The following is a 23,169-nucleotide window of genomic DNA, read 5'->3' as shown; positions in this document are numbered from 1 at the left end:
GCTGGGAGGCTCCTCCCACGGGACCCCAGGGAACCTCAGACCCCTTTGTCAGGCCAGGATGGTCACTCATCACAGGCACAGAGACTGAGCAGTGATATGGCATTAGGGATGTGTGCACAGAGCTCAGGCCTGTGGGTGCCAAGCCCAGGCTCTTTCCATCTGGGAAGGAGAAACGGACTCCGAGCCTGGCATTTGAAAGCAGTAAAGTGCTAGAAGCAAAGGGGCATTTGAGCGCTTTGGGGACCAGCATACCTCCCTCTGCCCACCCCACCCCTCCCGGAGTGGGAGGCCCTGGGCCGCCACGCAGGGAGACCCCGGGGGGCGCGGATGGGCAGCCGCAGCCAGCTCGGCTCGTCCCAGCCCCCTCCCCTCGGGGTGACACCCGAGCTGCCGGGCCTCCCTCCTCCTCCTCTGATCCCCCTGCAGCTGTTCTCCTGGGCACATTCCTGGGTGCTTTCTCATTCCCGCGTCTGGCGGCCACGGCTGCTTCCCACCACCTTGAAGCCTGACTGCTCCTTGTAAAACGTCCTGGCTGTCAGGGCAGTGCTTTTATTGGCCTAGGGGACTCAGAAACAGGTGTCACTCAAGGTCCGAGGGTGAGGAGGGGCTGAGAACAGGGGGAGCAGCAGAACCCAGGCACATCCCCGGCGCGGGGGCCAAGGCAGCCATGCTTCACGTGCTGCTCCCCTCACAGACCCTCAGTGCTCCAGGGCGGGGTTGGCTCTCTCCCCACTCGTGGCCTGAGAACTGGGCCTGATCCCAGCAAAAAAGGGATCGATACACGTTGAGTTTTAAAGAATGAACAAAGACTGACCACCCCCTGCCCTCCGCCCCCAAATCAAGACAGAAATAATAGAGCATTTGGCCTGGAGAAGAGAAGGCTTGGAGGACGCAGTTGCTCTGCAAGGCCCTGGAGCAGGGCTGGGGAGGGGGAGACCAGGAGCTGCAGGTTGGGTTCCCACTGGTTTCTGCCTCTGATGAGCTGTATCACCCTTGACAGATCAGTTTCCTCTCCTGATACTTAATCTCTCATCCATAAATAAAGGGGCCAAACTAAATGAGCATGAAGGCTCCTTAAAGTTCTAGGATCCTGACTTACTGACAGTCAGAGCTGCCTTGGGAGGTGATAAGATCCCTGTCACCAGAAGTGTTCAAGCCAAAGTGCGATGTCCAGGGGATGGCAGAGCCCGGTGAGAGGGTTCCTGCTGTGGACAGGGCGGCAGGGGCCTTGAAGCCCTCTGAGCACTGCTTAGATTTTAGGGCTGGATACTTCTGCGGTCTTGGCCTCTAATTCTAAGAGCCTATAGTTCAAGGATTTGACAATCCTGTGTCATCTCATTTCAGTGGCACTGGGAGGTGCCAGAGTGGTTCAGATGCCTTGGTGTGAATTCCAGCTCCATCACTTCCTCCCTCGCCCTCGGTTTCCTTCTCTGCAAAACGGAGATGATGATAACAGGGTCTGCTTCGTTCTGAGAACTACATGATAACATGGAAACAGACTCACACACAGTCAGGAAGTGCCCTGCGTAGGGGCTGTGATTATTAAAGGTCACCTATTCTTAGTGGGCCCAGTGCTGGCCACCCTCGAAACTCCAGGCTTATTCATCTAGCAGTCATACTGGGCACCTCCTGTGTGCCAGGCGCTGTTCTAGGCACCAGGGACCCGGCAGACAGAAATTCCTGCTGTCCCAGGGCTGGCGTCCAAATCAGCAAGAAAGCTGGTAGGCACAGGTCGGGCAGGGCCCCGGCCCTCGTGTGTCGCCCCTTCTGCCTCCCCTCCAGCCCTGCCCCCCAGCAGAGGGTCAGGCGCCTCCCTCGGAAGCCCACGGGGCACTGTGTGGGGTTATATGGTACCCCCAGTGTTGGGCGGAGATGCCCATCTCAGTCTGCAGGAAGCCCTGCCACCGGGAAGGGTGGGGAAGGCACATGAGGCAGGACACGTGCCTGGTGACCGGTGACTCCTTTCCCAGAGGAGTCTTCATTTCTAAACATCTGAGGGCCCGACCCCCACCTCGCAGACATCTTCCTTGCAGGTAAACAAGTCTGATTCGTCCTGAGCTCCGAGATTCTGAAGTCTGCGTGTCTCTTCTAGAAACAGAGGCTGAGAGCTGAGAGGCCCCAAGGCCAGCCCAGGTGTCTCCCACAAGGCCTGGGAGAATATCCCGTCCTCCAGAAGAGCAGCATCCAGGGACCAGGGCTGCGTGCAGCTCATCTGGTCCCAGTTTGGAGCCCTGCTGTTTGCTTGGGGGCGGGCGGGCGGGAGCTCTGAACCGAATCCCATTTGGGAGGCACTGGAGGGACTCTCTAATTAATAACTTAAACTGAATCTTTTCGTTACGCCGGATGACATTCATGATGCCTTTCTCGTGTGCCGGGCACACCGCTCAACGCCCTACGTGCGTAATCTTCATCATCCTTACCGTGATCCTAAGAGGCAGGGACATTCAGTCTCTGCATTTTACAAATGAGAAACCTGACCTTTCACTAGCAGAAGCGAATTCCTAAAGACACAGGTAATAAGCGGCTGTCCTGGGACCCAAGCCCTAGTCTGTCTGTGCTCCTTTCCTCGGGGCTGCATTGGAAGAAGGGCCAGATGAGATGTTCAACTCAGTCATCAGACTCTTCTTATAGCGTCCTGCTCCCAGGGCAGGATGTGGAGAGAAGGACCAAGAAGGAGTAATAAAACTCAGCCTCTGTTTTCAAACAACTCAATCCTGATCAAAGATTCTGGGTGGGGATCTGGGTCCACCACTGTCCCTCTGGGAGCCTCCATTTCTCCACCTATAAATAGGAAGCTTGCAGTCCGTACTGGCTAAGAGCCCTTCCAGTTCAGACGTCGGAGGCTTTCCAGCAAAATAAGTGTCGGAGATGCTGTTCTAAATAAGCACGTTGCCTGTGTTAGCTGCCTTGAGGTCCAGAGCCACCGAGAAGGTAGGGGCTCTCATTTGTGCGTGCGCTCGGTCGCTCAGCTGTGTCTGACTCTCTGCAACCCTACGGACCGTAGCCCACCAGTCTCCTGTGTCCATGGGGATTCTCCAGGCAAGCACACTGGAGTGGGTTGCTGTGCCTTCCTCCAGGGGATCTTCCCAACCCAGGGGTCAAACCCGAGTCTCCTGTGGCTTCTGCACTGGCAGGCAGATTCTTTAAAACTGAGCCTATTAGCAACAAAGAAAGTGAGGCTCAGAGGAATAACAGAATTTGCCCATCTTAGCTACGAGTCAGAGGCAGGATTCAAATTCAGGCAACTGATCAGACTCCAGAGCCCCTACTCTTGTGCTGCATTACACTTTGTGAGGATGGAGATGCCCGCTGGGCTGGGGGCAACCCCGCGGAAATAGGACAGTGAGGAAGAAGAGGAGAGAGAGAGAAAGCAAAAGGCATGTCCTCTCCTCCAGGAAGCCCTCCTGGGTTCTGGGAGGAGTTGGAAGCCCCTCCTCATGGCACCTCGCACGCCAGCCCGTCTAAGCTGACTGTACTGAAGAGCAGCTGTCCTTTGACGTGTCTGTCATGTGGCCAGGCCAAGGGCAGCTTGAGGGCCAGGACCGTGTCCTGCTCACCCCCTGTCCTTCCTGTCCTGCTTGACGCAGAGGGAGTCCTGGGAGCCGCTGGAGATGGGAAGGAGGGAAGTAAGGAAAGCAGGAGCGAGGCGGCCAAGGAGAGAAGGCGGGAGAGCGTTCCCACCTTAGCTGAGTCCTCTTTATCTGCAGATGACCCTCGCTGAACAAACAAAACCACAGCAGAGCGTCCCAAACATAAACCGTTCTCCACCGTCTTCAGGATTTGGGCCACTTTTGCATATCCATGTTTTCCTTTACTTAAAAAAAATACAATCAGTGTATTTTAAAATAAACATGCATATCACTCTCAGGGGCCTCCCAGTTGGCACAGTGGTAAGGAATCCACCTGCCAAGGCAGGAGACATGGGTTCAATCCCTGGGTCAGGAAGATCCCCTGGAGAAGGGAATGGCCACCCACTCCAGTTTTCTTGCTTGGAGAATCCCACGGACAGAGGAGCCCGTCAGGTTACAGTCCATGGGGTCGCAAAGAGTCAGACAGGACTGAGCAACTGAGCACACACGCGTGCACACACACATCCCTCTCATGGAAGGAAGGCGACTGGAAACACACAGGGAACACGAGACAACGTGGCAAGGTTTCCAGGAAAGCATCACCTGGCGCGGCATCCTCCCTGGGCTTTAAAAAGGGAGGTTGATGGATGTTGTGTGTGTGAAAGTTGCTCAGTCATGCCTGACTCTTTGCGACTCCATGGAATTCTCCAGGCCAGAATACTGGAGTGGGTAGCCTTTCCCTTCTCCAGAGGACCTTCTCAACTCAGGAATCGAACTGGGGTCTCCTGCATTGCAGGCGAATTCCTTACCAGCTGAGCTACCAGGGAGGCCCTGATGAGTGTTAGGAAGGCATGAAGAACATTGAGCACCCAGTTGCTTCTCTTCCACACACCCCAGGCCCGGAAGAGATGGGAGCGGTTCAAGGTTATCTAATGTCTGTGTCACTCGCCTCTGGGGAGGTGTCTCCACCTTGGAGTGTAGGATCCCCAGCCTTTGGGAATCGCTGATTTAAAACAGAGCTGTTCAGAGGGCCTCAGTCAGCCTGGCCAGCGTTCATCTGCCCCGGACGCCCCTGAGGAAGCCCTCTCTGCCCTGGGGAGGTGGGAGCAGCCAGGACCTGCATTTTATGCAGAAGCCAGTTTTTTTTTATCTTTATTTGGCCACCACATCTCCTTTCTTTGTGAACCCTAAACGGGTCAGAGCCAGCAGCTCTTCATCCAGCTCAGAAAACCGAATTCCATTTCTTGCCTCGGAGAAAAGACAAATGATCCGAGGGGACACAAACACCCCGCCACCCCCGTTCAGACTCCCCCTCCCGCAGGTCAGCAGACGCAGACTAGAGGTTTGAGGGTCTCAAGTGATCTGTGCCAGGGAAGGCCTAGGTCTTCACCCATGAAGGGGAGGACTCCCCACTGGGCCTTGCAGAGGGAGGAGGGCAGCACCAGCAAAGACACACCAGAGTCATCTCTGCCTCCCACCATCCATTCATTCATTCAATGAGGATTCCTATAGAGGTGTGAGCAGGGGGCCAGGATTGCTTGGCCTCTGCCTGTGCGGCTTAGGGCCAGAGGGGAGACAAGAAAAACAGATAAAGACAATAATTGTTTGGGTAAGGGAGCTCACAGTTGGAGGCCTCCTGAGAAAAGGAGGTGGGGACTGGCCTAAAGTGCTTTTGAGGCAGGCAGTCCCCGCTGGAGCAGGAGGAGGCGTTTCTGCGAGCCCTGCAGGCCAAGGAGCCAGCACAGGGAAGAGTGTTTGAGATGGAGGGAACAGCATGTGCAAAGTCCAAAGGTGGAGAAGCACCTTCTCTCAGGAGCCCCGTTTTGCACACTCGTTCTTGTATTTCTCTGGCCCATCCCAGGGAACTTGTTGCAAATCTAGATAAGAGGATTCTAGAAAGTCAGACTGACTGAACTTTGAACCTCACATCCATTACAGACTAGCCATGTGGCCATGGGCAAGTGATTCCACCTCTGTGAGCCTCAGTTTCCCCCTGGGTCAATGGGACTAGGAGGGCCTCATAGGTCTGCGTATGGACAGATGTGGGAAACGCTAGCACAGGGCTCGGAGGAAAGGGAGACTCAAAGATGTTAGGTTATCAATCAGTCCCTGTGTTTGGGGGTGGGGGTGGTGGGCTTTCCTAACTCAGGGGGCCTGTGCAGCGTAAGCCAAGCACAGCCTCAGACTCCAGACACAGAACTAGCTTTTGCATCTGAGTCTGGCAGGTGGGTCTCATTCAGGTGGGTTCTGGATGTGTGGCCTTCCTTGGGGGCTTCCTGGAGATGAGGAGTGTGCAACATGGGTGAACAAAGATGGTCACCCACCGACTTTCTTCAGGGCAGCTGCAGGGAAAGAGCACTGGGCTGAGAGTCACTCGGGCCACCCTGGCACATGGGCAAGCCCCCCACCCCCTCTCGGGGGCTCAGTTTGCCCATCTGTAAAATGGGGATCATAACAATGACTTCGTCCCTGGGTAGTGAGGTCATGAGGACAGAATAGGATCCTGCCCATGAATGTGCTTTGCAAACTGTCTTGAGCTGCAGGACGGTGGGGCTCTCCTCGGAGGAGGACACTGGCTGGACCCAGGGTGATGGCGCAGGGGCCCGGTTCTAGCTGTGCCTCAGCACCCTGCCAGAAATCAGGCTGAGGGCTCAACGCTCGGCTCTCCGTCCCCCAGGTCTGGTTCAGTAACCGCCGTGCCCGCTGGCGTAAGCAGGCAGGAGCCAACCAGCTGGCAGCGTTCAACCACCTTCTGCCAGGTGGCTTCCCGCCCACTGGCATGCCCACGCTGCCCCCCTACCAGCTACCGGACTCCACCTACCCCACCACTACCATCTCCCAAGGTGAGTCTCAGCTGCATCCCGGCCATGCCCCTCACCCGCCCCGCCCCACCCCTTCATCCGCCCCCCTTATCTCCCCCCCACCCCGCCCCCACCCACTCCTTCCCTCCTCAACAAAGAATGCATAAAAAGCGTTTTCTTTGGCGGGAGGAGGGGAGAGCGGTTGTTTTTCTTGCTCTTTCATGACCGTGTTTGTCTGCGTTGATGTGGACAGTGAAGATAAAAGATGGTGTCCTGCTCTTGAACCTCTTCCCTCTGCATCCAGGTGAAGATAAGCAAGGTCGCCTCCATGCGCATGTTTAACAGAGCTTCGCAAACTATAAAAGTCACATGAATCTCCTGGGTCTTACTAAATTTCAGAAGAGACGGTGGCGGGCCCTGTAGGTAGAGAAGGGCAGCACCCCTACTCCCTGGCCCATGCCCCCTGGTCTGCCCTCTGCCCGCTCCCTCCACCCCACCCCGCCAGCACACAGCAGGAACCCACTGCTTGACTTCTGTCTCACGGAGGAGCCCCATGGCTTCCTCTTAGAGGACTGGCAGGCTGGAGTTCTAGAAGCTGGGGAGAGAGGCCTCTTTGGGATTCCTGATGAGAAACTGAACCATCGCCCACGGCGGAGGTCCCGTCTGCTGGAAGACCACGTAGCGAGGCTGTGACAGAGAAGAGCAGCCCAGCAGCTAGGATCAGAGTGGCGATTCAAACCCTGGTCCCCTGCTCCCTAGCCACATCACCTTGCACACGGGCGGGCCCTGAGCCCATTGAGCCTCAGTTTCTTCATCTGTAAAATGGGAATCATTCTTGCTTCATACCCTTAGATGGGATTTGTGAAAGCACTGGTGATTTTGGTGCTCACCAAATGTTATCCAACAGCCCCAAGCAGACTGACAGAGTCCTCAAGGAGATCTGACTTTTAGCCCAGATAAGGTTTATTGAGCACCTACTGTGTGCCAATCACAGAGAACAGGGCTGGTGCGCAGTAGGTGCTGAGAAGTTGTCTGGAATGTTGCTCGTTATCAGTCAAGACCTGCCAGTTCCTGGTGTCCTGCTCAGAAGCCAGCTGTCGCATCCCCAGTAGTGAGAGAAGGCAGCCCCCTCCCCACCTCCTCTGCTGGATGGAGGTCCAGAGAAGGGAGCTGGGGACCTGCCTTCCAGACGGGAGGTGCCTGCCCTGCTTCGCCCTCTGGGGCCAGGCCGCTGGCTCAGGCCCTCTGCTGGCTCTCTCTGCAGACGGGGGCAGCACCGTGCACCGACCCCAGCCGCTCCCGCCGTCCACCATGCACCAGGGGGGCCTGGCCGCGGCGGCCGCAGCCGCGGACACCAGCTCTGCCTACGGAGCCCGCCACGGCTTCTCCAGCTACTCCGACAGCTTCATGAACCCGGCGGCCGCCTCCAACCACATGAACCCCGTCAGCAACGGCCTGTCGCCTCAGGTAGGGGGCCCCGCCTCTCTGTCCAGGGTCCCAGGGGCCAGAGGCTTGCCAGCCCATCCAGCGAGGGTTCAGGGGGACACAGGTGGCTCTCTCTTGGGGAGGAAGTCTTGGTCTCCGCCACATCGCTGGCTGTTGGTCAACTCGAGAGGGTTTGCGTGGGAGGCGGGGTGGGGGGTGGGCTCCTCCGCCTTCACTTGTCATTGTTCTGTGAGCCTTTCACCCCGGGTTTGTCATCTGCAAGTCCGGTGACCCCGTGGGCAGTTGCAGAGAAAAGGTTTCCATACTTCTCACCACCCAGAGCTTGTTAATCTGGCCCATCACCCGCTTCATGACTGTGCAGACCACAACAGTCAGGCATTTTCAGTGCGTTGATGGAAGCCTTGCGCTGTTTCCTAGGGGATGCGAACTGTGGTTGCGGCTTTGTTCTAGAAGCAGTAGTCCTTCTTAGATTCCATCCTGGGCTCCATCTCCCACCTTTGGTCACCAGGAGTGACCAACGAGTGAAAGGCAAGACCACGACCTACTGGTGGAGAGAATCAACCGGGCGGGGATGTGGGGCGGAGGCATGATTCTAGCCCGGGAGCTCTGCTCTCACTGGGTCGTGAACTCTGTCCGCTCACATGTGATTGGCTGCTGGTGAAGTCATTCCATGGCCGATGGAGCTGTTAGAAGTGGTGGGACCATCTTTAGATGAAGCGGGAAGACAGGCTGGAGCTGATGTGCTTATTGGTGAGCCCGGGGAGCAGGACTCAGTGACGCTTGAAATCAGAGCGAACTGGAAGAACTGTTGAGTTCATTTTTGTTGCTGTAACAGGCTCTCAGACATCCACAGGGAAAGAATTAAATCCAAGACTCATTTTACCCTGCCTCCCACCTTCTGAGACACCTCTCTCGTGTCTGTGGTGAGAATACGTGTGATGCAAACTTATCTGAACAGCTGTAAGAACAGGCGAGGCTTGGAGCGGGGGTGGGATCCCAGCCCCACTGTTCAGGGAGTTAGGCTAGTGAGCATCTTCGAGCTTTGGGGTATCCCCCATTAAACACGAGTGATTAAATAAAGAGTTGCTAACCTTAAGAAGGGCCTTCTCTGCCTTCAGCATGCTAACAGGTCAAAGCAGTCAGCATAGAGGTGGGATAAAATAGAGGTCAAATAAACATTAGTTCTCTCCCTCCCTCCCCCCACAACCATTGCCAGGACAATATAGTAATATGAGAAATCTGTTACGTAAAGAAAAAAAGGGACCAAAGAGAAGGTCAGCTGCACCCCCGCAAGTCACTTCCTTCCAACTACCTGATTTTGTAAATAAAGTTTTATTGGAACACAGCCATGCCCGTTCATTTACATATTTATGGCTGTTTTTGTGCTATGATGATGGCAGAGTTGAGTGGTTTCCCCAGAGATCACACGGCCTGGCAAAGCCTGAAACATTTATCATCTGGCCCGAATAGAAAAAGTAAGCCACCGTTGGTCTAAAATGTTTCCCGGGCTTAATACCCTTTAATTTTCTGCGTGTTTGGGGGATTTTTCTATTTGTCTCAGTTAATATGGGTCACTGAGGGCTTACTGGGGCTTCCCAGATGACTCAGTGGGAAAGATTCCACCAGCCAATGTAAGAGCCACTGGAGACATGGGTTCAGTCCCTGAGTCAGGAAGATCCCCTGCAGGAGGAAGTGGCAAGTCCAGTATTCTTGCTGATAATCCCATGGACAGAGGAGCCTGGCCAACTACAGGCCATGAAGTCGCAAGGAGCGACGGAGCGTGCATGAGGGCTGATTGTATTTCAGTTCCATCATTTGCGTATGCTAGGAGCTAGCATCATCCCCGTCTCCTGGACAGGAAAACACGTGCAGAGAGCACGCGCGCCAGGTCCCTTCCCCCCTACAGGTCAGGTTTCTTACCCATGAAATGGGGGTGACGCTAGCTCGTACCTCATCGGGTTGGGAAGGCTGACTGAGACGACCTAGCTAAAGCTCTTAGCCCAGGTCTAGCGCAGAGTTGTGAGTGCCCAGTGAACGGAAGCCGCTGAAGCCAGAGCTCCCCGGGGTGAAGCTCCAAGGCTCTCGGGCCCCACTTAGTAGGGGTAAGGCAGTCTGCCACCGGAATGTTTTCCCAGTGGAGCCTAACTGTCCTCTTTGGGGTTCAAGGCCACCACCTCCATCTCATTGGTGCCGAGGACTAACTGGCCAAGCTAACCTTCCAGAGCCAGGTTTAGACACAACAGGACCTGGAGCCGGCCGGGTAGGGATAACTGCAGAGACCCAGGACGTCTGTACCCGAGAATGGGGCCCAGGCCCAGCCTCGTGATACAAAACAAATCAGAGGAAATCTGAAGAGGGCTGCTGAGTCTGAGCGGGCCCTCCAGCGCCCTTCACAGAGGGGGCACAGGACACGCTGACTGGGCTGGACCCGTGCGTCCAGGGCACCTGGCTCCCCTCCGCTGCTCTCCCCAGGCCCCCGCTCATTGTGGGCTGAGCTTTAGCCCCTAAAGCAGCACTTTCGTCACAGGGCAGAGGAGAGACTAGTAAATTAAGGGGCCCTTAGCTTGGGGAGTGTGGTTCAGCACTGAGATTAAAAGGTAAGGAGGTTCCAGGTGATGTCTGGGCCCAGAAACGTTGGGCAGGAGGTGGGTGGGGGGAAGGGGAGAGCCTGACCCGCTGCTGTGGGCAGCCAGACCAAAGCTGGCCGTGTCCCTGCCCTCCTCCAAGAGGCCCCCAGCTTCCGCCCCATCCCTCAGGGTGGACAGTCGTGTGGGGCATGATGGATCGAAGGAACTTCAGAGACCTGTCCAGAGGTTCCCACCAAAGGTGTGAAGACAGATGGGGGGTCTGACAGGGGCAGAGGGGACTGGGAGGTGAGCAGCTGCTGGAGGGCAGGGTAGGGGCTGCAGGCAGGGCAGACACACGTCAGGGCAGGCTGGGGGCACCTCCGGGTGTGGACCCCGCTGGGGTCACGCTGCAAATGCTTCCTGAAGGTGCGAGGGGCTGTTTTGGTGTCTTAGGTGGACGTTCTTGGCTTTTCTGAGCTCTGATTCTCTATGCACGTCCTCCCCTGTCTGAGCGTCTTCGCACTTCCAGCTTATCTGTGTGGTCCTGAGACGGGTGGGCCCGGGAGTTCTCCACCAAGACAGACGCATCGTGGTGTCCCGTCTTCCCAACAGGAGGGGTTTCTCTGCAGGGTGATGGGGAGAGGACGGGTCCCACCTGGGCCATGGAGGCATATTCCCCCGACCCAGGATCACAGGTCCGCCGTCCCCCAAGAGAGCCTTGGCTCTTGTTCTTACAAAAGCCCAAAGGGATGAGGCTGGGGCCCTGCTGGGCACCTGCTCGTCACGCCAGCCGGCTTGCGGCCGCCGGGGGAGGACTCGCTTCCTCCCCGAGGGGGGACCGGGTGCTGGTCCCGGACCCAGCCAGGGCAGTGGGTACCTCCAGCCTTGGAGACCCCGTGGAGAGTCTTCCCAGCGGAATCTCATGGCAGAAGTCATGCTCTCACGTCAGCTGTCCCCTGGCTCTGATGCAGCACCTGGCCACAGAGGGCCTGCCACAGGCACTGTCCTCAGCACTTGGGGTGACTCAGTGAGCGCAGGGGTGACCCTCTCTACTCTAGCGGGATGGACAGGCAGGCAAGAAGCGTCAGCAGGCGGCACGGCGCGCAGCATGCCTGACGCCAACACGCCGAACACGTCCAACAGGGACAGCCGGACTTCCTGAGGCGCTGCTCTTGGCGTTCCCTCTATACTGATCTTCTCCAGGGACAGAGCCTGGGTTCAGCCCTCATTTGTAGAGCCTGAGATTTACCCATCCACATGCCCTCCTGCCTCACAGAAACGCACAGCCTTGCTCTCTTTTTGAGAGACTGACGGGCAGTGAGGGGAAACCATCTCGGGAATCCAGTCCTTCCAGCTCAGTGGACAGAAAAGCTCCTTCAGCCCATATTGTGGATGAGAACACTGAGGCTGGGACCTCAGGTTAGGGGCCAATAGGCAAGGCTGAGTCATATGGGCAAGAGCCTCCTGAGAGGCGTAGATGACCCTGAGGCTTGGTTCCCTCGGGGCCCAGGCCCTCACCCACCCCCAGGGCCCAGCCTGGCAGCATTAGGGACTCAGCAGGTGAATGGGCCCAGCTGTGCTTGGAAGCAGCTCTTAGAAACCAGCTGAGGAGAGCTTAGGACCAAAGGACCCTTAGGTGACCCTTTGGGTGATGCGATTCCTGCAGATGGAGCAGTTCATACCAGCCCTTGTGTTGGAGTCGTGAGTGGAGCACACTTTCAAGGGTGACGGGCGGAGAGAGAGGGGCCACTCGGGTCCTTGGATCTGCCAGCGTGATGAGGGAGACACAGCCCCTGCCCTGAGGAGCAACTCGGGGCTCTGTGCTCAGATCCCAGAGTCTGACGGAAGAGAAGCCCTGTCTGTGGATGCCCCAGTCTGATGGTGGAAGCACCCACAGCTGTGTCTTGGAGAGCTCCCAGTGTGACAGGGGAGACAGGCCATGGACTCATAATCAGTGCTGACCTATCTGAGCTTCTGAGCAAAGAATCAGGAGCAAGGATCTGCTGGTTCAAGGGCCATGAGGGCTGGAGGCCCTCATGGTCACACGGGCAGGCCGCCTGTCCCGGGGCTTCTGCGGGGCCTGTGCTGCCGTGTTCTGGGGGAGCAGCCCGTGGCTGGGGCTGCCTTCTCCTCCAGGCTTTCTTAGAGGCAGCGTCTCATCCGAGTCGGAAGTGGAAACTGAGGCCCAGAGAGGGGGAGAAAATTGCCCAGATCCCAGCGTCGGGGTGGAGGCCGAGCTGGGACCCCAGGCCTGTGGCCCCCGCCGTGGGCACCTTCCTGGGAAGCAGTCGTTTCTGCCACCACGCCTCCGCCTGCTCCATCATGCTGCCCCGGGCGTCATCCCCTTTGGCTCCTCTCTGGAGCTTAACGTGGAGGAACCTGTAAAGGGATTTACATATTTACAATCTCCCCCCCTCGGAACTAATGAAAAATGAAAAGCAGTCTCTAAGTGTGAAGTTAATCACACGGTTGCGATCACCCTATCTCCTGTAAGAGATACGCTGACGGCTTCCACGGAGCGAGTGCTTACGGTGGGGCAGCCGTGGATGAGCTAAAGGTGGCGCCAGCTTCATCCAGCCAGGCTTGGTGACCTCGGTTTACAGATGAGGAAAAGCAGATGCGCAGCGTCGTCCTGGTGGCTCAGAGAGTAAAGAATCTGTCTGCAGTGCAGGAGACCCAGGATCCATCCCTGGGTCGGGAAGATCCCCTGGAGGAGGGCATGACAACCCACTCCAGTATTCTGGCCTGGGAAATCCCATGGACAGAGGAGCCTGGCAGACTACAGTCCATGGGGTCACCAAGAGTCAGACATGACTGAGCAACTAACTTTAAACTTTCATCCGTCCATCCACCCGTCCAGATATTAATTAGGCCCCTACCACCTGCCAGGCCCCTCGGTAGGTTCTGGGAAGGTCGCAGAGCCGGGATTCGACTGGTCTGGCTCCAGAGCCCACTCTGCTGTTCTCTCGTGTCTGCCCCGGAAGCTTGGTCCTGTGATCCATATGGGGAAACTGCATTTTGAGGCCACAGTGGAAATTAATGGCATGGCCAGGTTCATGGTCTACATCTTCAAAAAGCCCAGCTTCCCCCTCCCTAGATCAGCGGGGACAAAGCTCAGAGCCTTCCAGTTCTTTATTGGTGGGGTCTCCTGAATGCCTCTCCACCGCGACCCTTCTGGCATCCGTTGAGGCCTCCAGGGGGCCTGATCCAGCAAGGAAAGACAATCCATCAGCTGATCATGGACGGATGCCATGTCCCTTATCAGCCCTTTGCTTCTGGGAAGTGACTCCAGCTCCCTGGGACTTGGGAAGACAGGCTCAGAGAGGTTAAGTGACTCGCTGAAGGTCACACAGCAGGCGAGTGGTGGCGATGCGACTCTCGGGCAGGTGCGCCTGACCCACGCATCTCACCTGGCCCTCGCCCTCGGCGGGATCTTATCCCTGAGCCTGGGCCCCTCACGCAGTGGCCACTGGAAACTCCCTTTCGCCTTTTTCTCCCCCTCACTTCCTCTCTGTGTGTTTTTTTTTCCCCCTTTATTGGCAACACTGCGTCTATAATAAGCATTTAAAATGAGTCTTGCTGGACCAGGAACGAGGAAGGAGGAGGGAGTAGGAGATTTGTAGGCAGGACGACGGGGAGGGGGATCGTGGGGTGTTAAATAGCCCAGAATTTTTAAAAAACTGATGCAAATCACTGGTAGGAGAGAAAATTATGTGCAATTACGTCCTGATATTGGAAGGTTTTGCCTAGCCCAGGCAACAAGATCTCATTAACAAGCAGAAAATAAGATTGAAATGGTGTGTAAAAGAGCTGAAAAATGAATTTGAATGCTGCGTTTGTCCACAATTACCCCCTCCTTCACACATATTTTATTGCAATTTTTTTATTATTCTTAATCTCTCCATTCCTCAAAGCAGATTGGGGACATCCTGGCATTACCGGGGCGTCGGGAGGAGGTGTGAAGGATTTCCCGCTCCCCTGAAAGGAGACCCTTCTCTCGCACATTTTCCAAGGTTGGGTTTTGGAGGGATCAGAATTCATTTCTCCGGCTTAGCAGGTTGTAGGAACATGGGGCTTTAACCCCAGCCGAGTGAGCGCTCCTCTGGGCCCTGCCCCGCCCTTCCCTCTCCTCCCTTCCCAGCAGCTCCTCTGCCTCCAGCTTCCTTCCTTTTGCCTTCTCAGGGTCTCTCCCAGGCTCTCCCTGTCCCGGGAGGTCTCTCTCGGGAAGCCTGGGGCAAGAGAAGCTGCACGGCCTCCACCAGGGAGCAGCCAAGTTGGAGTTCTGGTTCTGCCTCTTTCCAAGTTGCTGTGTGGCCCTGGGTCACTGGCTTAGCCTCTCTGGGCCTCCTTTCATCATCTGAAAATGGGAGTGATGGCGCTTACCTTTCCGGGGGTGCTGTGAAGACTAAAGGAGAATCTGAGTACAGTGCCTGGCAAGTGCTGGTGGTTGTGGTTTAGTTGCTAAGTTGTATCTGACTCTTGCAACCCCATGGACTGTAGCCCACCAGGCTTCTCTGTCCATGGGATTTCCCAGGCAAGAGTACTGGAGTGGGTTGCCTTACAGCAGGTGCCGAATGAATTCTCCACCCACCTCCCAACTCTGTTGTACTGGAACCCCATCTTTTCTGTCTTTTCCCTCCTTCCTCTCAGTACTGGAAAATGCCTGAGTTGGTTTCCAGTCTTGGGAAGAGAAGATGCCAGGGTGCAGGGAGTGGAAAGCACAGGAAAGGCCATCTGTCCCCTTCCACCCTCGGGCCCTGGGGAAGGACGAGCTGGGATGGAAGGAGTGACCAACCCCGGTTGGAAGGACACTGGTTTCCCCAGGATTAGGGGAAAGCTATCCGAGTCACCCCAGCCACCCACTCACACACCTGTTTCTCACAGTGACCAGTGGTGATGGTGTAGGGTCAGCGGTCAGCTTGTGGAAATGACCGCGAGTCTGTGGCCAGATTTTCCTGGACCTAAAGCCAAATGCCCTTTTCCAGTATCTGCCCTCCCCAGCTGGCTTTCACTGCATCAGTAACAGCCCAGCTCCCAGACCCTCCGCCCCAACCAGTCACAGATCTGCCAACCCTAATCACAGCCCTGATCGGGGTACCAACTGGGGGCGGTGGGGAGTGTCCACTCAGCTAATCAGGCCTTCCTGCAGCCCAGTGCCCCTTCTGCCTGACTCCCAGCCAGGCCCACCGCAGGACAAGGGTGAGCTGTGCGCTCAGAGAGTCAGCCTTGGGGTCCCGGGCATCCTCCGCCCTCCCAGCCCCCAGGGGGACAGACCCTGCCAAGATCCTGCTCTCACACCCAGCTTCCCTTTGTCCACGGTTAACCTACCTCAGTGGGAAAGGCTCAACTATTTCCCCCCTGGAGGCTGCTCGCCAAACACAGCCACCTGCTCACGTCAGTCACAGCCCAGCGCCAGCCCACAGGGAGAGGCCCTCATCTACTGTGAAAACAGACCGGTGTTTATGTCCCTGCTTTTCTCACCCCTTCTTCCTGGGTGGAGGGGACGGGGGAGGGGAGGAGGGTGGGGGACAGACAGGCGAGACCGGGATCGGGAACTTTCCTGAACGCTAGTGACAGGAGCAGGTCATGCCTATGGGCAGGTTCTGCTAGGAACTGGAGGGCCTGGTTTATTACCTTTTTATCATGGAGGCCACGCCTTGGGCTTACCCTGTGGCTCAGCGGTAAAGAATCTGCCTGCAGTGCAGGAGCTACAGGAGACACAGGTTCGATTCCTGGGTTGGGAAGATCCCCTGGAGAAGGGTATGGCGACCCACTCCAGTATTCTGGCCTGGAGAATCCCATGGACAGAGGAGCCTGGTGGGCTACAGTCCATGGGGTCCCAAAGAGTCGGATGCGACTAAAGTGACTTAGCACGCACACGCTGGGCTTTTCTCTGTTCTTAGTGGACTGAATGGGATTCTGGGAAGACAGAATCTTGAACCTGCCTCCCTGAGTCTGGACGAGAGCCGCTGGTTCAGGGCTGCCCTCCACAGACGCTCTGATTCTCTCTCTTTTTTTTTTTGGTCCACCATGGTACACCTGTAGCGATCCGGACCTCCGTCCTTGAGAAGGTGTAGGTGGGAGCTGACCTCTGCCCCTGCCAGTGGGCCTGGAGTCACCAAGCAGGGAAGGGGAGATGCAGATGTTTCCAGGCACCACCGGACGCAGGGACCAGGTCTTCATACTGTGTGTGGTGATTCACCCTGGTGACACAGAAGCCCGTGTCTGGCCCGCAGTGGGCCTCCAACAAGTGTTGCTGAGCCCCCCGCGTACTACAGGCCATACTACACGCTGCTCAGTCTGTACCCGAGGTGTTTGAGGCAGCTGGTGAGTTAGTCTGAATGTCATTACATGCAATTCCCTTCAAATTCATTTGTTTACCACCTGTTACTAACACAAAGTATGCACGTGTGCCTGAAGTTGCTTCAGTCACGTCTGACTCTTTACGTCCCTATAGACTGTAGCCCACCACACTCCTCTGTCCATGGGATTCTCCAGGCCAGAATACTGGAGTGGGTTGCCATGCCCTCCTCCAGGGGATCTTTCTGACTCAGGGATAGAACCCATGACTCTCATGTCTCCTAGCAATGGCAGGCGGGTTCTTTACCACTGGCACCACCTGGGAAGCCCAACACAAAGTACAGGGAGGTGCAAAAAAGAAATATACATGGCTGTTACTGCTCTTCCCAAATCTACTCTGGGCGAGACTCACCAAAGACCAATGAGAGAATCAGTTACTGACAGTTGAGCGGGATTTCTGGTCAGACAGGATAGCAAGAGCAGAGGAGTTCGGAAAAGGGAGGGCATGGTCAAAGAAGGCTTCTTGGAGGAGGCTTCTCAAAGGGATAGGTGTAGCATTTGCTCAGAAGAAAATCAGTGAAGGAATAGGAGGCTGGTGCAGACTGGGCCGTTCAGTTCTGTCGCGCAGTCATGTCCGACTCTCTGTGACCCTATGAACCGCAGCACGCCAGGCCTCCCTGTCCATCACCAACTCCCGGAGTTTACTCAAACTCATGTCCATTGAGTCAGTGATGCCATCCAGCCATCTCATCCTCTGTCGTCCCCTTCTCCCACCCTCCAGTGTCTAATCCAGACACATCACGGGCTCAGTGGGGTGATGATACAGACCGGGGTCTGGATCCCGGGTTGTCTGTACTTACTTGCTGTGTGACCACAGGCACGGTACACGAGCTCTCTGCGTCTCAGTTTCCTCATCCGTAAGATGGGGCCAATACTAGTCACCTGGTAGGATTTCGAGAAATACATGAGACAGTTCGTGCAGCACACCACACACCGTGCCCGGCGCAGAGGAGGGACTCAGCAAGTGGCAGTGCGTCACCCTCTGTGTCTCCCGGCCCTGATGAGAAATTGGGTGGGTCGGGAGTTTGGGATTAGCAAACCATTATATATAGAACGGATAAACAATGCGGTCACGTAGAGCACAGGGAACTATATTCAATATCCGGTCATAAACCATAATGGAAAAGGAAAAAAAAAAAAAGAAAGAAATTGAATTAGCCATTCTTTTCTGGGACTGGAGGCCTGGCTCAGCCCAGCCCAGGTCACTGGCTGGAAAGTCGGCCAATCTGAGTTCCCTCTGGACTTTACTTCTGACTCACTGTGTGACCTTGGTGGACGCCTTGCCCCTCTGGGCCTCAGTTTTCCCATCTGTGCGGTGAACGCGATGGGCCACCCGCTAGTTAGGAACCATCCTTCCTGCACAGAGTCCGTGATTCCCAGGAGTTCTTTGTAAAAGGAGCTTACGAGTCCCAGTCTCGGTCTCCGGGTGGGGGCCAGCCCTTCTCTCCAGCCTGTGCCTCCTCCGCGCCCTCCCCAACCTTCTGGGGCCCCAGCCTGAGGTCGGCGGGCTTCCCACCAGGCCAGGGGTTCAGCCAACCAGACCTGCCTGGCATGGTGGGAGACAATGCAAAGAGAGGGATCTGTCCTTCTTTCTGATTAGCACAGGGAGTGCGCTGAACCAGACCGTCCCAGCCAATAGAGGGAAGAAAATAAGGGAGATCAGCAATGAATACAGCAGGCAGACTCAGGACTGGTCCGGTCCATCCCTGGGGTCCCTGGCTGTAGGAGAACTCTGAGATGGCAGGACAATACTGGACCTCGGAGGCCAGGCAAGTCCCCAGACAGGATAGGCAGGGGAGACTTTGAGGGTCCCCAGAGGGCCGGACTTCTCCTGCCTCCAAGCCTTTGTACCTGCTGCATCCCCTGCCCGGGTCTCCTCCACAACCCTGTCATCATCTCAGACCCCCTCCTACTTACTTTAGGACTTGGCCCCTTCCAGGAAGCCTTCCCTCACCCCTCATGCTGGGTTGGTTGTGCTTTCCTTGTGCATTTATCACATTTCATCAGGGTATTAAAAGTACCTGTATTACTAGACAAACGTTCAGTCTTTGCAACCCCATGGACTGCAGCACGCCAGGCTTCCCTGTCCTTCACTATCTCCCAGAGTTTGCTCAAACTCATGTCCTTTGAGTTGGTGATACCATCCAACCATCTCATCCTCTGCTGCTCCCTTCTCCTCTTGCCTTCAATCTTTCCCAGCAACAGGGTCTTTTCTAGTGAGTCAGCTCTTCACATCAGGTGGCCAAAGTACTGGAGCTTCAGCATCAGTCCTTCCAATAAATATTCAGGGCTGATTTCCTTTAGGATGGACTGGTTTGATCTCCTTGCAGTTCAAGGGACTCTCAAGAGTCTTCTCCAACACCACAATTCAAAAGCATCAATCCTTCAGCACTCAGCCTTCTTTATGGTCTGACTCTCACATCCATACATGACTACTGGAAAAAGCCATAGCTTTGACTGACTTTACAGACCCTTGTCAGCCAAGTGTCACTAGACAAATATTCAGTAATAATAATAATAATTCCATTTTGGGCACTTACACCACAGGTCAGACGCTGTCATAAGCCCGTTACACGGATCCGCCCATTTAATGGTCATAACATCTACTTTGGAAGGGGAAGACCTGGAATTATTTCTGTCTTACAGACGAGGTGGGGGACAGTGGCACCAAGCAGTTTAATTCCCTTGTCCAAGGTCAGCTGCTAACAAGTGCTGGGGCCTGGACTGGGACCTGGCCCCAGAGACCATGCTGTTGGCCAGTACACGTCACAAAAGTGGTCCGTCTTCCACTCGCTGGCGAGACCTCTGAGGTCCTTGCACCCTTTGATTTCGCTCTTCGCGGGGCCCTAAGACACTCGCTGGCGAGACCTCTGAGGTCCTTGCACCCTTTGGTTTCGCTCTTCGCGGGGCCCTAAGACACTCGCTGGCGAGATCTCTGAGGTCCTTGCACCCTTCGATCTCAGCTCTTCGCGGGGCCCTAAGAGGAAGGGGGGCAGCGCCACCAGGGCAGCAGGTCTGGGGCGCCCGGCCTGGGTGCACCCCAGCACTGTCACTTCTGCCTGGACGATTCCGAACAGGTTTTTCTCTGCCTCAGTTTACCCCTCTGTAAAGTGGGGCTAATGAATAGTTCCCATCTCAGAGCTAGTCTGAGGAATAAGTGTGCTGATAGACACACAGCAAGTCGGCATCTGGCGCCTTGTGGCGTAGCTGTTTGCAGATGGGGGCTCCCAAGGCCATACGGGGGAGCTGGTGTGGGGCCCCAGGCTAATTCTTCCCAGCACCTTTGGGGCTTCCTGCTCCTCCCTGCCTCTGGGTCTAGACTCCTGACCTGCCCCACCCTCAGCCCCAGGGTTCCCCCGCCTCCAGACCCTCCCGGCTGAGCCCTTTCTCCAACACCTTGGTCCTTGGGACAGGTGTTCTGAGCTGCTCCGGGGGGGGTTTCTGTGGGGTCGGGGTTGATGGGGAGGAATCAGGGGGAGGAGGCTCCTCTCCTGGGGCTTCTGGGAGCATCTGAGACCTGGGCCTGGGTCCCCCAGGAGGCCCGAGCGTGGCCCCCACCCCCCGCGGGTGATTCAGCCAGAGACGTCCACTCTGTGCTCCGGTCTCCTTGTGAGTCAGGAGGACCAGCCGGGTCTCTGGAAGGAGGGCGGCCCGACCCCACCCTCAGCCCGTTCAGACCGCCTCCCCCTGCCTTCCTCCCGCCAGAGTGGTCTCCAGGTCCCCCACCCCCACCCCGCCCACGCTCAGCCTAGAACTTTCCCTCCGCCCAGGGGATGGGAAATTAGCGGCTGTGCGTGTCTCCCCTCCAGCCCCCAGTTCTCCGGCTCTGTTCCCCATTTTGGCCCTGTCTGCGTCCCACTGTCCTTTCCTCCATCTCTCCGTCTCTCAAACCCAGACCCTCCCCCATGCTCTGTCCCCTAATCTCCCACCACCTCTCCCGGGTTCCCCCCCACCAAACACCTCTTTATCCTCCCCCGCTGCCCCTCCCCTCCCCTCCCTCCTCTGCACCTCCTCCCCTCCCCTCCCCTCCCCCTCTCCCAAACCTTGCCCCCGCCCCTCCCCTCCCCCTCCCCCAGACCCTCCCCCATGATCTGTCCCCTAATCTCCCACGGCCTCTCCCGGTTTCCGCCCCCCAACACCTCTTTTTCTTCCACCGCTGCCCCTCTCCCTCCCCTCCCCCCTCTGCACCCCCCTCCCCTCCCCCCTCTGCACCCCCTCCCCTCCCCCCTCTGCACCCCCTCCCCCCCGCCCCAGATCCTCCCCCACCCCCGCTCGCCCCTCCCCTCCCCCTCCCCCAGACCCTCCCCCATGCTCTGACCCCTAATCTCCCACCGCCTCTCCCGGTTTCCCCGCAAACACCTCTTTCTCCTCCCCCGCTGCCCCTCCCCTCCCCTCCCCCCTCTGCACCCCTTCCCTTCCCCTGCCCTTCCCCCAGCCCCCCTCACCGTTTCTGTCTCCCACCCCCGCCCCCCCATCTCTCCGTACCCAGCTCGCCGATGGCGGGCTCCGGGCAGGGGCTGCGCGCGGTTCAGGCGCGGTCCCGGGCCCAGCGGACCTGGGGCCGGCGGGGGCGGGGGTGGCGTGGAGCGGGGCGCGGGCGGGGAAGGGGGGACCGGCGGATCCGCGCGGCCGCCGCCGCGCCTTTGATCCATGGCCCGAGGCCGCCTGACAGTGGAAAATGCGGGGAGACAAAACCACTCAGTCAAAGTGATTCCCAACAACTGTCTCCCCGAGATAAGGACGCGCGCGGGCTCGGCGGCCCGCTTAACTCCTGCGGCCGGGGCCGGCGTCGGGGAGCAGCGGCGGGCCCAGCCGCCCCCGGAACGCCCGGCCGGCGCGGGGCGGCGGCCGGTGGTCCGGGGACCGGGCCGGCAGCGAGCGCACCGGCAGACGGGCCCTTCTTCCTTCCTCTCTCCCCCACACTGCTTTCCTTTGGTCCCCGGGTAGCCGGTGACGCACTTGCTAGAACATTCTCACCGCCCCCTTCACTTACCAACCCCTCTTCACTTCCTTCGAGAAGCCTCCCTCTTCCAGTCCGAGTGACCTGCACTCCTTCCCGGGGTAGCGCTTTTGCCTCTGGATGCTAACTTTCTGGATTCTGCTCTCTCCCTAAGCAAGAACCAGGTTTTTCTGGAGGCCTGTCCTCAGCACAGAGCCTGGCGCATGGCGGGGTCTGGTAAACACGGGTGGAGCTGCAGTGGACACTGGCCATCCATCCGGGTTTGCCTGTCCCGGTGACCCCTGCCTTCAGAGGCTTTCCAGTTAGTTTGGCAATAGTCGAGCGGGCAAAACAAGAGCCAGAAGCCCCAGAGAGGAAGGGATGCCCCAGACGAGGGGGAGCGGTGGCGGGAAAGCGTCTGTGGCCCCCGCACCCACCAGACAAGCACACGCCTTCCTTAGCCGCCACGCTGGGCTGGACGGACCACCACCTTCCTTGGCTCCCAAGTCCACCGTGGAAATCCAGGAGGTGACGAGGTCAGATTATGTAACCTGAGCGCAAAAGGGAACCTTCACAATCCCATCCTAAGCCCCCAGGGCTGTCTGGTCTGTTTGGGACAGGGAGAGCCCCCAGGGCCCAGGTGATGCAGGAAGGGGGTGCTGGGCAGAGTTGGGGGGAGGCAAACCCTCATCTAAGGAAATGGCAACCCACTCCAGTATTCTTGCCTGGAGAATGCCAGGGATGGGGGAGCCCGGTGGGCTACCGTCGCACAGAGTCGGACACAACTGAAGCGACTTAGCAGCAGCAGCAGCAGCAGAAACCCTCATCTTGGGGGTACAGGCAGGGTCTGGTTTTGGCAAGTTGGAGAGCAGCTTCTTGGAAGGGTAGCAGATTCAATTAGTAGTTCCCAAAGCTGTGCATCAGAATGATTGGGAATGCCTGTTAAAAATAGAAATTCCCAGGCTCCACCCTGATAGATCAATTGTTGTTGTTCGGTTGCTTAGTCATGTCTGACTCTGCGACCCCATGGAGTGCAGCACACCAGGATTCCCTGTCCTTCACCATCTCCTGGAGCCTTGCTCAAACCCATGTCCATTGAGTCAGTGATGCCATCCAACCATCTCATCCTCTGTCGCCCCCTTCTCCTCCGGCCTTCAATCTTTCCTAGCATCAGGGTCTTTTGCGATGAGTTGGCTCTTGGCATCAGGTGGTCAAAGTATTGGAGCTTCAGCTTCAGCATCAGTCCTTCCAGTGAATATTCAGGGCTGATTTCCTTTAGGATGGACTGGTTTTATCTCCTTGCAGTCCAAGGGACTCTGTTGGGGGACAGGAGTCTATATTTTAAAGAAGGCACTGTCCGAGGCAGCTGTTGTGAGGTTTGGCACATCCTGAGCAGTGGATTAGAGAGCCTTCACCTTGTCAACCTCTCGTCAGCACCTTGACCCCCAGGCCCCCTTCTTTAGGAAGTGACTCAGGGGCAGGACTGA

At 57.0% G+C, this 23,169-nt stretch overlaps 1 protein-coding gene across 3 annotated transcripts in view; it reads left to right on the top strand.

The window, feature by feature from the left end:
* Positions 1 to 23,169, top strand: part of PAX7 (paired box 7) — a 106,852-nt gene that overhangs the window by 56,779 nt on the left and 26,904 nt on the right. For all 3 annotated transcript variants that reach the window (XM_055574316.1, XM_055574317.1, XM_055574315.1), the window contains exons 6-7: positions 6,247 to 6,412; positions 7,635 to 7,837. In XM_055574316.1, the coding sequence (XP_055430291.1) occupies positions 6,247 to 6,412; positions 7,635 to 7,837 (369 nt within the window). The remainder of the gene's footprint in view (positions 1 to 6,246; positions 6,413 to 7,634; positions 7,838 to 23,169) is intronic.

The sequence above is a fragment of the Bubalus kerabau genome, chromosome 3, assembly GCF_029407905.1.
Source record: "Bubalus kerabau isolate K-KA32 ecotype Philippines breed swamp buffalo chromosome 3, PCC_UOA_SB_1v2, whole genome shotgun sequence".
Lineage (NCBI taxonomy): Eukaryota > Metazoa > Chordata > Mammalia > Artiodactyla > Bovidae > Bubalus > Bubalus kerabau.
The sequence above is the reverse complement of the archived record's forward strand: the minus strand, read 5'-3'. Positions and strand labels throughout refer to the sequence as shown.